Source organism: Mycetomoellerius zeteki, unplaced genomic scaffold (assembly GCF_001594055.1).
Source record: "Mycetomoellerius zeteki isolate Tzet28-1 unplaced genomic scaffold, Tzet1.0 scaffold182, whole genome shotgun sequence".
Classification (NCBI taxonomy): domain Eukaryota; kingdom Metazoa; phylum Arthropoda; class Insecta; order Hymenoptera; family Formicidae; genus Mycetomoellerius; species Mycetomoellerius zeteki.
In genome coordinates, this window is record NW_017256778.1 from 256,156 (window position 1) to 272,056 (window position 15,901).

The 15,901-nt window shown below is 35.3% G+C and overlaps 3 protein-coding genes across 3 annotated transcripts; 1 reads left to right on the plus strand and 2 right to left on the minus strand.

Moving 5' to 3' along the window:
• Positions 1-1,660: 1,660 nt before the first annotated feature.
• On the plus strand, positions 1,661-6,534 carry smid (nuclear valosin-containing protein-like smid). Its single transcript, XM_018446599.1, has 11 exons — positions 1,661-2,234; positions 2,472-2,696; positions 2,779-3,126; positions 3,225-3,524; positions 3,705-3,924; positions 4,014-4,296; positions 4,387-4,882; positions 5,139-5,306; positions 5,373-5,699; positions 5,837-6,055; positions 6,119-6,534. The coding sequence occupies exons 1-11, from the start codon at positions 2,085-2,087 to the stop codon at positions 6,311-6,313; spliced, it is 2,931 nt and encodes a 976-aa protein (XP_018302101.1). The 5' UTR covers positions 1,661-2,084; the 3' UTR covers positions 6,314-6,534.
• Positions 6,535-7,277: 743 nt separating this feature from the next.
• LOC108721731 (aurora kinase C) lies at positions 7,278-10,654 on the minus strand. The gene is made up of 5 exons (XM_018446425.1): positions 10,594-10,654; positions 9,664-10,272; positions 8,533-8,667; positions 7,558-7,948; positions 7,278-7,487 (listed from the first exon to the last, which is right to left on the minus strand). Exons 2-5 carry the CDS (start codon positions 10,242-10,244, stop codon positions 7,395-7,397), a joined length of 1,200 nt encoding a protein of 399 aa, XP_018301927.1. The 5' UTR covers positions 10,245-10,272; positions 10,594-10,654; the 3' UTR covers positions 7,278-7,394.
• Positions 10,655-13,102: 2,448 nt separating this feature from the next.
• LOC108721742 (Translocase of outer membrane 7) lies at positions 13,103-14,647 on the minus strand. Its single transcript, XM_018446439.1, is given in 4 exon segments — positions 13,103-13,383; positions 13,584-13,632; positions 14,421-14,453; positions 14,456-14,647. Coding segments are annotated over 4 exon segments (153 nt in total). The 5' UTR covers positions 14,511-14,647; the 3' UTR covers positions 13,103-13,367.
• Between the last annotated feature and the right edge of the window lie 1,254 nt (positions 14,648-15,901).

Below are 15,901 nucleotides of genomic sequence, written 5' to 3' on the forward strand. Positions count from 1 at the left end.
ATATATGAAAAGGGTAAAGATATATAAATAAAGTGCTTTATCAGAATTTGTTAGAAAAAAACAAATAAATTTGTAAATAATAATATTTAATTTATATATCTACTACTTTTGAGGTTAATTTTCTTGCCACAAGCTTTCATTCACTTTGCTTCAATGTCACTATCTTTTGAAAACGAAAAAAACTTCATTTTTTTACTTTCGCATTTTCACTGCAATTTTTACACCCCTTAACGCTGCATGCCACCATTTTTTTACAAAAACATATTACAAGCGATGCGTCAATCTCTTTGTTTTCTTTATTATAATTTTCCAATATGGAGGGCAACTTGTTCCAATATATGCGCCATATATGCTCAGAACGCGTCAAAATTTGGTGTACCTCACGAGCATCACCTCTTCTTTATTACACCATAGGACGTCTTTTGGGCATCCCCGACGAAGGGGATACGAAAATTTTCTTCTTCCACTCAAAAAAGGGCCGCCGACCGGTGGCGCTGATCTGCAAGCGGGTAAGCGGGTTGGAAATCGCATCATTAGTTAATGCATGATTCGGCAAGAATTGTCAAAAGCTGTCAAAAGCAGTCAAAAGTTTTAAACCGTGAACCTTGTATGTAACTTGTTTAGATTTTGGATTTCCGAAAAATATTGAATGAGACAAGTAACAACAAGGATAAAGTAATGCTTCTGTGCTAACTGCTGGGTAAACGATTGCACTCGACAGTTTGTGGAGCTGCTTTAAATATTTATAAAAAAATGGATAAAATAAAGAAAAATTATGTTACGTGCAGTATTAACCAATGCGGTATAATAATAGTAAAAATGTACAATCCACTTTTTTCGTTATCCCAAAAATATCGAAAGATAAGTTAACTAACAAAAATGTTTCATTTCTAATTACTATTTAGTTTAAATAAATTTGATATTTGACTTATTCTTTTAGTTTTTGTTATTTTTGAAATAACTTTATTCATTATTTTATATATTTTTGTAAAATTTTTAAAATTGTGGCTACATTATTACTTATGGGGCATTACATTCTCTATTCGGCCCTGAATTTTTTAAATGTTAACATGGTGGATGCTCACGTGACTCTCGACAAGGAAATCAAAGGTGCCGACATAAAGGCCGATATTCATAGACCGTTAGAACTAAAAATATAGACCAAACAGATTCAAGAGCTCACTGAGCGCTCAGTGAGCGGTCGTAGTACCGAATGGGCGCAATGGGTGCATCGTCTTAAAATGCTAATTTGCGGTTTTCTGATTGGTTCGTGAGATCTTAAGACTGTACTTAAGATGGCCTTGAATATAAGAATTGACTATGAATGCCGCTCAAAGTGTCCCTACTGTGCTGTTATACTGTGCTGTTAGTTGAATGACAGGGGAGTGCTCGACTCTAGTTGATTGGTTCTTGCATTTTGACCCGGCATCGAACCCTCGGTGAAAACTAGGCGAAAGATAAAATATGCATCATGCGCATCATCCGTGAAACGGAACGCAGCCCTAGTACTCCTAGTAGTAGTGCAGACTGGACGCAGCCACGCAGCAAGCGTCATTCGTCAAGCAGCGGAGCAGCAACCAACTAGCAAGGCGATATTTTTTACGCTACTGTTGTAAATATCGCCTCGTTGATTGGTTGCTGAGATTCTCAGGAGAAAAACACCTTGGCCCGTATTCAGAACGCGCCTACAACGATGTTAGCGCGTTAATATGCTATACTTTACGTTACGCATATTATAGAAATTTGGAGATAAAAGCGCGCGTTTATGTATCGATAAAAGCGCGTTCTGAATACGGACGTACGGACTCTTGTATCATTGTTAATAATACACGTGATACACGTAGGACATTTGTATACATTTGTGCACATAATTGACCGAGATTGATGCAGATCGACGCGAGTTTTCGTCGCTCGTGCGTGTTGAAAAAGTCGAGTCAACTCACGACGCCGAACTCACGTCGACGCGACGGCACGCGACGGCACGCGACGGTGGACTCAGTCGAGTGTCGAGCTGTGACGTGAGGTGTTTTTCCTCTCACGGCTCGCTCGGTCGTATTCTCGCCTGATCATTCTTGTTTGGAAATATGCATAAAATGGGCAAGCTAAACTCATCGATCGATATTATTCCGTTGCAAGGATCGAGTGGAGATTATAGAGCGAGGCACGTGGACAATAAGCACAGGATGAATCAAAGACTGTTCCGGGATCAATTGTTGATCGGTCGCGTACAAATGGTAATGTACACACGCACGCACGCACACACACGCACACGCATCGAGGTTATTCCTTTCGATTGTTTTTCTCTTTGACGTATTTAGTCTGCGGGGTCTGTCTGAGGGATCCCGCAGACAATGCGCGTACAAGCAGAGGACGCAAGAATTAAAGTTAATATCATGCATGAGCACGATATTTACGATACGATCGTTTAGCAAACTTCACTTTTTTTCATGTTACATTTATATGTTTTGCAGTACATGCACGATAATGAAAATAAAGTGTATATCGATGTAAATGACATGGCAGATGCATTGCAAAGGCGATACAGAGATTATCGTGCTAAGAAACGCGGTCCGTTTCGTAGCATGGTACGCGAGGCTTACGACGAGCTTACCAAGATTTTTTCAAACAAGCCTTCGACGCGTGAATGCTCGGCGTATGACGATGACGATGACGATTTTGATGATGTTGATGTTGAGGTACCTTTGACCTGTTAATCTTATTATCTTGGTTGTTTTATCCTTGATACAATAATTTTTTAATCAAGTCACATCATTTCAGTCAGATTCACAGCGTGCTTCGATAAGTGACATGCTATTACATATGTATAAGAAACCACAATATAGACAGAATGGAAACTCGAGCGATAAAGAATTGATAGACATTAGTAGCGACGACGATGCATCTAAAGTCGACTCCAAGACTGAAAAAGATCTAAAAACTCCTGAATCTGGATGTACGGCAGCTGAAGAATCTTCAGGCGTAATGGTTGCTGCAAAATCGGAAACTACAAAACTAGAAACTGCAAGACCAGAAACTGCCGAACCAGAAACGACTATCCTAAAGCAAGAAACAGCAAAGCCAGAAATGTCCACTATAAAACCGGAAACACTTGTGAAATCAAACATAGTATGCATTTCCATGCAATTCATGATTATGATTTTATGTTAAATTTGAACGAGATTCAGATTGGAAGATACCCTTGTTATCTGTTTCTGTCATTTCAGCTTGTGAACCAAGTCATAAAACATTCACTGGAATCTACAAGAAAACGACAAAGAGAGAAGGAAAATGGCAATGGACCATTTTCAATCAAGAAAGCGAGAATTGTACCTATTACGGAATCAAAAATTACATTCTCTGATGTAGGAGGCAGCGACAAAGTTTTGAAAACTGTCTGTAAATTATTGGCTCATATGAAACATCCTGAGATCTTCAAACAGCTTGGTATATCTCCACCAAGAGGATTTTTACTTCATGGACCACCTGGATGTGGAAAAACATTACTAGCACATGCAGTTGCAGGAGTAAGATAATATTTAATTTTAGAAAATATGGCTACAATAGAAATGTCATTTATATATTCACAGGTCATTATATAATAAGTAGAACAGAAAACATTTGTTTTGTTCATATACGATTGTAAAATATATATAAAAGTTATATAGATTTCATTCTCTCTCTAATATTTGCATCTCTTATGTTAGGAATTAAATATACCTCTAATAAAAGTAGCAGGACCTGAGCTTGTGACCGGAGTATCTGGTGAGAGCGAAGCTCGTATCAGGGAATTATTTGAACAATCTTTAATTCTTGCACCATGTATCGTTTTTTTGGATGAGATAGATGCTGTCACTCCACATAGAGCTACAGCTCAACGAGAAATGGAAAGAAGAATTGTTGCGCAATTACTGTCAAGTTTAGATGGTAAGAACTAATGTTTCCATTATTATTTCATTTTAGATTCTTTTTTACATTATTCCAGACCACGGAGCTATATTTTTTCTTTCTCTTAGAATTGAATCTTAACGAAAATGGAGACAGAGTACTGGTAATTGGTGCAACAAATCGACCTGATTCATTAGATCCTGCTTTAAGAAGAGCGGGACGTTTTGATCGTGAAGTGTGCCTTGGAATACCAGATAGAGAAGCACGGGCTAGAATCTTAGCAGTGCACACTGAAAAAGTTGTATTAGCTCCTAATGTTAGTTTATCAACAATAGCTTCCCTCACTCCAGGTTTTGTAGGTGCAGATTTAGTTGCTTTAATCAGGGAAGCTGCTATGGTTGCCGTAGATAGGTAAGCCGTTTTGTTTAAAGTTTTTATACTTATGTATTTGTGTATGTGCATGTATGTATGTACGTATGTACATATACAATTCTTTTTTAGAGTATTCGAGAATTTAAATAGATCGAAACAGGAGGAAAAATTACCTGAAGTAACCGAAGCCGAGAAACAGTTGAATAAAGAAGTTGAGATTCCCGAAAATTCGGAAAATCTAATTGATACTAGTATTGCAGCTACTAGTATTGCAGATACTAGTATTGCAAAATCTCCTACTACTACGATTCCTACTACAATTGAGAACAATCTTACATTTCCACAAGAGTTACCCAAAAGTTCAATTCCAGAAATTGCCGAAATGGATGTAATTCAGGAACATTCAGCAGACTTGTCAACTTTATTGACCTGGTTACGTTCCGAACCTCCACTTTCTCAAGAACGCTTATCAACCTTGTGCATCGAGCACAGTGATTTTGAGTCAGCTCTACGCATTGTTCAACCATCGGCGAAAAGAGAAGGATTCGCGACGGTTCCCGACGTAACGTGGGACGATGTCGGCTCATTGCGAAATATACGACAAGAATTGCAGATGGCTATTCTCGTGAGTATCAATAGTTTTTATTCCTGTAATACTTTCCATTTTTTGAAAGAGTAGTTATTGTGCTATTTGTTAGTCTTAAATAAATTTTGTATAAAATCGAAGTATACATGAGTAAGGATCGGGATCTAACTAGGAATCTATTAATAAGTCAATCGCTTCCATACGGAGTCACGAATAACTTCTGTTATTAGGCTACTTATTTTACTATATTTTACAGCATTTACGACTCACATGTATATAAATTTATTTATTGCAGGCTCCTGTTAAACACTCTGAACACTTTAACACATTAGGTTTAACAGCTGCAAGTGGAGTATTATTATGTGGTCCACCAGGATGTGGGAAAACATTACTAGCCAAAGCTGTCGCCAACGAAGCTGGAATTAACTTTATTTCTGTTAAAGGACCAGAACTTTTAAATATGGCAAGTTTCAACATTATAGTATTATACATGAAAATATGAGAATCTATTGATTTTGTATATTTTCAGTACGTTGGCGAAAGTGAGAAAGCAGTTCGTCAATGTTTCTTGAGAGCAAGAAATTCAATGCCATGCGTCATATTTTTCGACGAGATAGATGCGTTGTGTCCTAAAAGAACAGAAGGCGATAATTCTGCAACAGCACGTGTTGTTAATCAAATGCTTACAGAAATGGACGGTGTGGAGGGTCGGCAAGGGGTATTTCTTATGGCGGCTAGTAATCGACCCGATATTATAGATGCAGCTGTTTTGAGGCCAGGAAGACTGGATAAAATTTTATACGTTGGTCTTCCGAATGCTTCAGATAGAGTGGATATTTTACGTGCAGTAACAAAGGTATTTACACGCACGCACATACATACACAAAACGCAACACAACACAGAGAGGAAAAAGAGAATTGATTTAATTTATTTTGAAAAAGTTATATTTTCTTCTGGTAACTTAATACATATTAGTGATATAACTTTTGTAGAATGCAACGAGACCAAAACTTGCTTCAGACGTCGATTTAAATCAAGTGGCATATGATAATAGGTGTGATGGTTACACTGGTGCGGATTTAGCAGCTTTGATAAGAGAAGCTGGTATGGAAGCATTGAAGGAAGTAATAGCTGGTTATGGACAACCAGAAATTTCGATGCGACATATTTTTCAAGCATTTGATAAAGTGCAACCGTCCGTTCGTGAGAAGGCAGGTATTACTTTATTTGAAAATTTATATTGGACAGCATAATAAAAGTAACAAATTCTGCAGGATATTAAGCATTATGAAAAGTTAAGCAAATTGTATTCAGCAAGGAAAAATCCTAAAGTTACATCAATGGATACGCCAGTAGAAGTTACACCAATGGATACGCCAGTAGAAGTTACACCAATGGATACGCCAGTAGAAGTTACGCCAATGGATGCACCAATTGTTGACGTGGTTATGGAGCCAATGGAAACTTAAAGTACAATTATTAAAAAAAACCTATAAGAATCGCTGAAGAACTCTTCCAGTACCAAAATTTAAACTTTTTACACAGAAGATGAAAGGCGCTTCTTTAATGGTGTAGTTTAGTTTCTGTGCATTTATGTTTCATAAAAGTACAGTTTTAACATTGGCTATAATAATAATTAACTGGTTTATTATTGTGTTTCAAGATATTTAGTAATATAGTCGGTTATAATTCCACATTATTTTTCCCTATAAATATAAATGCTTTAGTACAGCATATTAAAAAAGATAAGATTCCTATCAGTCCGTAAAAGTTTGTTTTACAACGTTTAACATTTATGATTCTCTTTTTTAATTGTATGTGTAGATTAATTATGTGTACAAATAAATGTGTCTTAAAATAGAATCAATCTTGAGTTTACTCATTGTGTTATATTTAAAATATTTTTAATGTGGTGATTGTGCAGAAAGATGTACGTCTATTCTCTGTGCTGAAAAGTCCAGGTTCAAATCTGATCCAACGTCAGATTTTATGCCACCTCTCGAAAAGCAATAGCAAGCCACTAAGAATATTCTCCCTAACCGAACGACCTTTTAATAGGCCGTTTGCAACTGACATTAATCAGTAGATCTCAGGTATCTGCATAAATGATATAAGACACATGATACAGATATGTGTCTGAAAAAATCCAGGCTAAAAATTCCAAATGCTTCAATTAGCAATTAGCTCCAATTCCAAATCAGGCGTGATTTTTCTATCAGTAGTACAAAAATATAAAAAATGGCAACATTACGCAATACAACTTGTATTGTGTAAATAAATCGTTACTTATTTAAGAAAGACTAAGGTTTAAAACGTTATTTATTAGTACATGTCCCTAAACCATCTATGTATAAAACATTATATATAATCTCTCTCACACACATATAATAAGTACATAAACATCAATAATAATATGCATTATCATTTCTCTGGTGATATTATTGAGTTTGAAATTACAATAAATTTGTTTATATTGTGAACATATATGCACAATTGCAACATACATTCAAGCAGGTCTTTATAATTACATTATTTATGATTTTAAAAATCTTATGCCCTATCCATTTTGCGATTTTTCACAATCCAAGGATGCGCAAGAACGCCGTCCATATCCAATCTCTTTTCAGGATCAATAATTATCAACTAAAATATGATTAAGAATTAATTTTAGAATGAAAATGTATTGCACTAAAAACGAACTTGAGAACCATACCTTTGAAATGAAATCTTTTGCATCTTCACTAACGAAATTCGGAAAATTATATCGCAATCTTTTTATGTTTACATAGGTTTCATCATTGGTTGTTGCATAAAAAGGAGGCTTTCCAACTAAACATTCGTAACATAATACTCCAACACTCCAAAAGTCGACTGTATGATTATGTGTTTTTCCGGAAACCATTTCAGGTGGCAAATAATCTAAAGTTCCACATAGAGTGTCCCTTCGAGATGAAGGAGCGTGCACCGACCATCCGAAGTCAGCTATTTTTAATTCTCCATTAATTCCAAGAAGTAAATTCTCAGGTTTAATATCACGGTGAATAACACTCTTGCTGTGGCAATATTTTAACGCATCTGCTAATTGGGCTACATAAGTGGCTGTTCTACAAGTATAGAAATTACAATATGCTTAAGAGTATATACAATTACTGAAAAACAAAGGCTTTGAAACTAAAGCCACAATATCTAACAAAAAGTATGAAAGCCAGCTATATCAACGCAACGAGAAAAGATTCTGATTATGATGAATGTTATGCCATCCGATAGATGTATATGCGTTTTTTATTTGTAACCGACATATATTTCAATTTTTTACGCTTTGTAACAGACATAATTAATAATTTGAAATTGTTAACAACATATACTGAGGACGACCTGATACATACACACAAGGGTCGAAATATTTATTTTAATTAAACAAGAAAAAGTTTCACAAATATTGGCTGCGTTCAGCAGAAAAAGCAGCTTTGCAACTGTTGTAAAATTCTCTAATACGATTGGTCTTGCCCTTTTTATTCCTCATTTTATCTAAATGTATAAACCAATCATATTCAAGAATTTTACAACAGTTGCAAAGCTGCTTTTTCTGCTGAATGCAGCCATTGTTTGTACAAAAAGCATTGGCTTTTAAACTATATATAATTATAATTTCAATTATATCTAAAAAATATAATTTCTCTTTTATTACCTTACTTCATCAAAACGTTTATTAGGTTGATTATGCAGTTCTTTATAAAGTTCCCCTTTAGGTGCATATTCCAATATTAAATAAATTCGCTTGGGGTCGTAGAAATATCCATACAGCCTCAAAATATTTGGATGTCTATAAAAAAAAACAATTATATCAAATATAATTCTTTGATTTCGTAATATAAGGTACCTAAGTCAAATAAGGCTCAGCACTAAATAAGGTCCACTTTTAAATTTATTACTTAAAACTCGCTTTATGCCTGCAACATATGCTTAAAAGATGTGTCATAGGAAGTAGATAAAAAGGGATTAAAGAATTGGAATCGGTAGCAATACGTTTGTTTAACACAACAAAAATTTGTGTGTATGAGCCATTTTTATAACAATCCGCTGCAAAATTTACCAGTACAATGTTTCATAATTTATTATAATTCATTATAATATTATTCAATTTCCTAACTATGGAAAATAACAAATAAATCAATTTTTTTTTAATGAGTATAAGTATTTTTTTTAAACAATGTACTTATTAAATAAGGCCCACTTGTGTGATTATTATTATAGCTATTATTATTTGTTTGTTATGTGTGGAGTTTACACCAGAGAATAATGATTTTCAATGCTGCTATCTTTTAAGAAGCCAAAATTGCATTCAAATTGTTAGAAATTTTTAAAGATTAAAGAGTTAATTACAAACAAAATTAAAGATAATTGTAATGTTTGAGAGTAGAGTAAGTCTTAAGGAATTTCCTTTCTATGATAAATAATCATTTTAAAAGTGATTTAGAAAAATAATGTTTACTTTCTTTGTTATTTTTAATTTACTTTTGATTTGGGCCTTTTATTACATATTTATGTGCATGTAATAAGGTCCAATGTCAGATTTAACAAAATTTCTTTTCCGTTCATGTACAAATATTCTATATAAAATAAACAATACATTTTATTTTTGGGAGTGAATGAAATGAAGATTTGATTCTCACTTAGTTTATTTCAATATCCTCACAAATAGAATTTAAAAAAAATAAAATTAATTAGGTGGGCCTTATTCGACTCAGGTACCTTATATCACATACAGTTTTTATTATATACAACTAATGAAAACTAAACAGAATACAGAAATTGGTACCTCAAATGGGTTTGAATTTCTATTTCTCTTCGTACTTGATGTAAGATTTGTGCGTCTTCTATTTGTGATCTATAAAGCACCTTCATGGCTATTATAAATTTTGATCTTTTTTCTCTAGCCAAGTATACATTACCAAATTTTCCTTTACCTAGAGGCCGGCCAATATCAAAATCTGTCAGTACCCATTTCTTTTTACTTTCACCCTCCTTACTTGAACTACTTTCTGTATCTGAATTTTTCTGAACCATTTCACTTTTATTATCTCTTACTTTTACACTATTTTCACTATTAGATATTTGTTGGGTAGAATCTACTGATTTACATGCTACTGCAGGTAATTTAGGTGGTGGCATCAATTCTGTAGACTTTTTTGCAGTCTCTTTACATTCATTTTTGTTTGTGGTAGTTGTTGAGCAAACTTTATAGGTATTTTCCTTATCACTGATAGTACTTTCTGCAATTCTTGATTGAACAATGTCTGTTGCAAATGTTTCGGAAATATGTAAGCATTTCAAATTGCTAATTGCTTTCAATGTATGTTCAGCTAATTGATGATGAGTCTTATCATTTTCTTGATCCATTCCAAAAATAATTGAAACTTCTGATCCCCTATAATTTGGATATTAAAGCAAATATATATTCTTTTACATACATTTACTTTACATACGAAAAGAGTATATTGCAATTTGGAAAATTAGATATACATATATACACACACACATACATAACGTCATACGCACATATGTATCATTAATTTTCTTTAGATTTTAAACTTTAATAATTTTATGCATGACGACAATGTAATAGAAAAATAATTTGAAAAATAAAAAAACATTACATTATATTAAAATAACACATATTTCATATTAGCTTTAAAAATTCATGCCGGTCGAAAGACAAAAAAGACATGATTTCTTTGAGTGCACTTACTTTTGCAGCAAGATGTAACAAAACGAAGAATCTTTTTCTTCTTTTCAATGTTATCCACTTGTAACCACTTCTAGAATGCTAGCAAAGGTCAATGCAGTTGAAAACAGACAAGAGTATCGGCACAACGACAAACCGTGAAAATCTACAGCATCTTTAAACGGTTTTTTAAAATATTGAATGCCTTTCGTTGATTGGTCAATCCGAGATGCGCCACAATGGTCACGTTCAGCAGATTCAACTGTTGCGGAGCGGATCTGTGAGCGCTTGCTATTGGTGTATTCTTCTAGATCATCCAATAGCAGCGAGCGCTCACGGATCCGCTCCGCAACAGTAGGTGCATCTAGAAGCACGACCGCTCATTGAGCGCTCAGTGATCTCTTGTACCTGTTTGGTCTATATTTTTAGCTCTAATGGAAAATACCAATCAAATGCAAGAGTTCACTGAACGCTCTGCGCTTCTGGATGCACCCAATTGTGTCTGCTGAACGCGACCAGTGAGCGCGATAAAGAGATGCAATCGATTTGCAGCCATACTTTGCCGCCATGCTTTGCAGCCTTAGGGTGCTATTTCATTTGTGCGTTTTCGTCGTACGACAAATGAAATAGCACTCTTATTATGCTGGAAATCATGGCGACCGCTGAATAAACATGTTGAGACGCTGAGTGCATCTACACTGAAAAAAATTTTGTTCATTTTTAGTGATCCAATGAATGATCGTTAATCAATGTCCGACTTATGGCCGCAGCACAGACTCTTGCATAACGCATAATGCATAGTGCATAAGGGAATCGAAATTCTTCTTTTCCATGAAATGGAAGGAAAGGAAAGAGTCTGATTAGTTGATTCGCTTATGCACTATGCGTTATGCAAGAGTCTGTGCTGCGGCCTTTAATGTCCGACTTAATGTAGTTAATTCATTGATACAATAACTGGATTCATTTATACAACTATATATTCATTCTTGCAATGAATTTTAGGAATAGTTTTTTAATCTATCTAATAGTTTTATAATCTAAGGCTACGTTCCAAAACGTCCTCTCCGAGGGAAATTTTACTCAAAACATATAGGCCCATATTCAGAACGCGCTTTTATCTCTGAAATTCTATAATGTGCGTAACGTAAAGTATAGTATGTTAACGCGCTAACATCGGCTGCGTTCAGCAGAACGTTCGTTTTGCAACTGTTGGAAGTTTCCTTCGCGCTAATTGGATCATACTTTTAGATCTAGAAGAATGGTCCTATCTCAGTAGACAATCATAAAACGGTTGCAAAACTTGTTGTTGAGTCTGCTGAACGCAGCCATCGTTGTAAACGCGTTCTGAATACGGGCCATAGTATACGTAACATATACTATAGTAAAATCTTCCTCGAAAGACGTTTTTTTGGAATGTAGCCTAAATCATTATGAGAATTCATTGGACCAATTTTCATTATTTTTTCATAATTCAATGAATATTTTATTGTATTTACGTACAGTTTTGGTTTAGTGTAGGACCGTTCAGCAGACAATCATAAAATGGTTGCAAAATAGTTGCTTTCTGCTGAACGCACTCACTGGTCGCATTCAGTAGTCTAAGGCCGGAATCAGACTACGCGATGAAGATTGAGGTTGAAGATTGAAATTTGACCAATGAGGGTAAAGGAATTTTAACTCCTATTGTTTTGATTGGTCAAATTTCAATCTTTCAATCTTCAATCTCAATCTTCAATGCCTAGTCTGATTCCGGCCTAATGTGTCGTCTACAATGGCAGTATCAGTAATGGATGAGGCTTAAGAAATTGACCAATCACAGTCGATTATTCTTCTTACATTCAACTGTACATAACACCCTGTATACACTAGTGCAGTAATGCGGGATCTACAATAGAAATCGTAGCGGTGGTAGGATCTTAAATCGTAGAAAATTGACCAATCAGAGTCGATTATTCTTCTCATATTCGACTGTGATTGGTTAATTTTCTATAATTTAAGACCCTACGACCGCTACGACTTCTATTGTTGACCCCGCATGAGTTAAATCGGAATCCATAGTCCGGTCTTAATCTTAAGCAATGTCTTAAGATGCTAATACGGCTCTCTGATTGGTTCAAGCACTAGCTTAAGGCCGGAATCAGACTACGCATTGAATATTGAGATTGAAAGATTGAAATTTGACCAATCAAAACAATAGGAGCTAAAATTCCTTTGTCCTCACTGGTCAAATTTTAATCTTCAATCTTCAATCTCAATCTTCAATGCATAGTCTGATTCCGGCCTAAATCATTTTGAGTCTTGAGCAACGTCTATGGATTCCGTACTTAGAATGAAACAAAGAAACATAAGATCTGTTCGCGTTGCTTGCACCTTTTGCACTCAGCATCTTGGCTGATTTTGGCTTTCTCTCTTTTCAACGCTCAAATATATATCTATCATTTTAAGTTGGAAAATTTTTGGGAATTTCAAGCGACACTAAGAGATCAATAGTTTATTTCACTCTAATTGATTGCGCTAGAACTATTTGAAAAAGAACAGACCTAGATTAACTAGAAATAGAACTCCTTTTTACTCCTCATTCACTACTCATCATCGTCATTACAAGAATGTTCCTGTACACAACACACATAATCATAAAAGAAACTGTTACTCAACTTTAGTTAACAATATAACATTTATTTAGTGAGATACAGTCTATTACTCTGATAATTAGAAACATTTGTGTAACCTTAAATAAAATGTATCCATGCAACATCAATGGTATCCATAATTTCTTTTGGAATGAACCCATGAAAGACTTACTGCCATAATAAGCTGTAAAAAAAAAAACAATGTTACAAATGGTGCTCTCCATTTCGTGAGTCGGCACAAATGTCATCCTCTTTTTTTAGTTCTGAATGTTAAGAAAGATAGAATGCTGTTTATGTCAACTTATGTCACTAAACGGAAAGCATCCAAAGTCTATCGTTCTAAAATTCAAAACGTTTTTGTCAAATTCTTTTGCGATTACTTACTTCATAAGGGTTAATTCAGGCATGCCTGGGTCAGCACCCTTGCTGAATCCTAAAAACAAAATATTGAAATTTTTTAGTATTGCCATACAAACAAAATAATAGGTCTGTTTGCGTTGATTGTACTTTTTGCACTCAATACTATTTTGTACTTTGCTTTCTTCCTTTTCAAACCCAAGTATATATAATATATACTTATTTCAGGGCTCGGCACGATTTGCACTTCTCGGCAGATTTTCGACTTGCCTCCGCCTTCCGCTACTCTTCTCACCTCATCATCCTGCGCGCAGTCCAAATAGCCGTTCGACATTTAGGAGCGTACGACGTTTAAAGCAAATGAAGCTGTATGCTTCATTCTATTTTTTGTTTCGTTCATTACATAACTAAGATAGAATAAAGCAACGCGTAAGATTGAGCGCTTATGCGTTGCTTCATTTTATCTTAGTTGTGTAACGAACGAAAAAAAAAAGATATAAAATGAAACTTAGGAGTGCCCAAAGCAGATGGACCTCACATCTACGAGCGTCATACACTCCGCAGGACGATGAGGCGAGAAGAGTAACGGAAGGCGGAGCCGAGTCGAAAAAATCGGCCGAGAAATGTAAATCGTACCGAGCCCTGATTTATTTCGTTTTAAGTGCAAAAATTTTTAGGGATGTCAAGCAACGCAAACCAACCAAATATATCGATATCGGGTACATTCTACTTGGCGTTCACAATGGTCACGAGCATTATTTTATCCTTGTTTAACATTTGATGAACAACAAGGATGAAATGATGCTCGCGAGAGTTAAAAAAATGTCAAGTGGAACATATTCATTATAAGATTTGAAAACTAACCTAAAAAGAGTACAGCAGGAAAAAAACCCCAAATTTGCTCACATTCAGGACGATGGCTATCCTTTGTTTCGTGGTCGGACTTAAAACCATTTTGACTATATTAAGATTTTTAGCAACGCAATACGCTTATGTCAAGATTGTTAAAGTCCTACTTTTACATCGAGCAACGCAAAACAACTGAAAACAACGTGCCCACGAAAATTGCGACAAACAGCGACCAACGCTCAGTGTTGCCAACTCGAGGTTTGTTCGCGTCGCAAGCTCCAACATGCTCCTATCATAGTTCGCACTCACTAGGGCCGGAATCGCCGGAATAATATCCATAGTCCGTTCTTAATCTCAAGCAGAGTCTTAGTCCGGATCTACAATAGGTGTTTTAAGACTTAAGCCGTAAGAAATTGACCAATTACAGTCGAATCCGAGAGGAATAATCAATTGTGATTCGTTCATTTCTTATGGCTTAATGTTTAGAACTCTATTGTAGATCCGGAGTAATACTTAATTCACACTGGACGCAGCTAGAGACCCTATACTAGTGTATTGCTAGTTTGACAAAACATGGCGTCGTCGTACATAACCCTATAGTATAGGGACTCTATACATAACCACAAACGTGATGTGATCGATTAATTTGAGACACTTCATTGGCTCCGCCATATTTTGTCAAAACCAATAGGATGGATGACAACATTGGCCAGACTCTTAGTATACGTCTAGGGTCTCTAGACGCAGCAAGCGTCAAGCAGCGGAGCAGCAACCAATCAGCAAGGCGATATTGTTTACGCCACTGTAAATATCGCCTCACCGATTGGTTGCTGCTCCGCTGCTTGCTGCGTCCAGGATGAATAGACCATAAAGCCCAGTGTCCACGATGCTAGAAATCCGTCAGAGATCTCGGATGAAGAAAGAATTGACCAATCGCATTGATCGTGTGACTAAATTGTTCAAATGTGATTGGTTAATTCTTTCTCTCTCCGAGATCTCGGACCAATTTCCAACATCGTGGACACAAGGCTTAAGGATGGAATGGATTAGAATAAGATAAAAAAAGTTTTATATTCCCACTATTAATTCTCCATCATAGTTGATTCCGAGGATTAAATAAGAATTTTCTGCAGTCGTTTATTTATTAGATTGTTGAATTCCATATAACGAAAATGTTTTTCAAAAACAATCGAATATTTTTTTTCAAAGTATGTTCAAAGATTACGTTTGAAATCCTGCTAGAAAAATTCCCTAAGTTTTCCCCTCGAAACTACGAATTTTCAAAAAAAATCTTGTTTTTTTTTGCAAATTAAAACATTTTCTTTTCTCTTTTCCTAAATATTTCAAATATTTTCAATTTCTCAATTTTCACACCTATTCGTTCTTCTTTGTGATTCTTTACCGATTGAAAAAAAATTGTTCAAATTCTGTGCATTATATGTAAAGATATACGCGATTGAAAACATCAGGGTAACACATCCATGTGCTTTAAAATC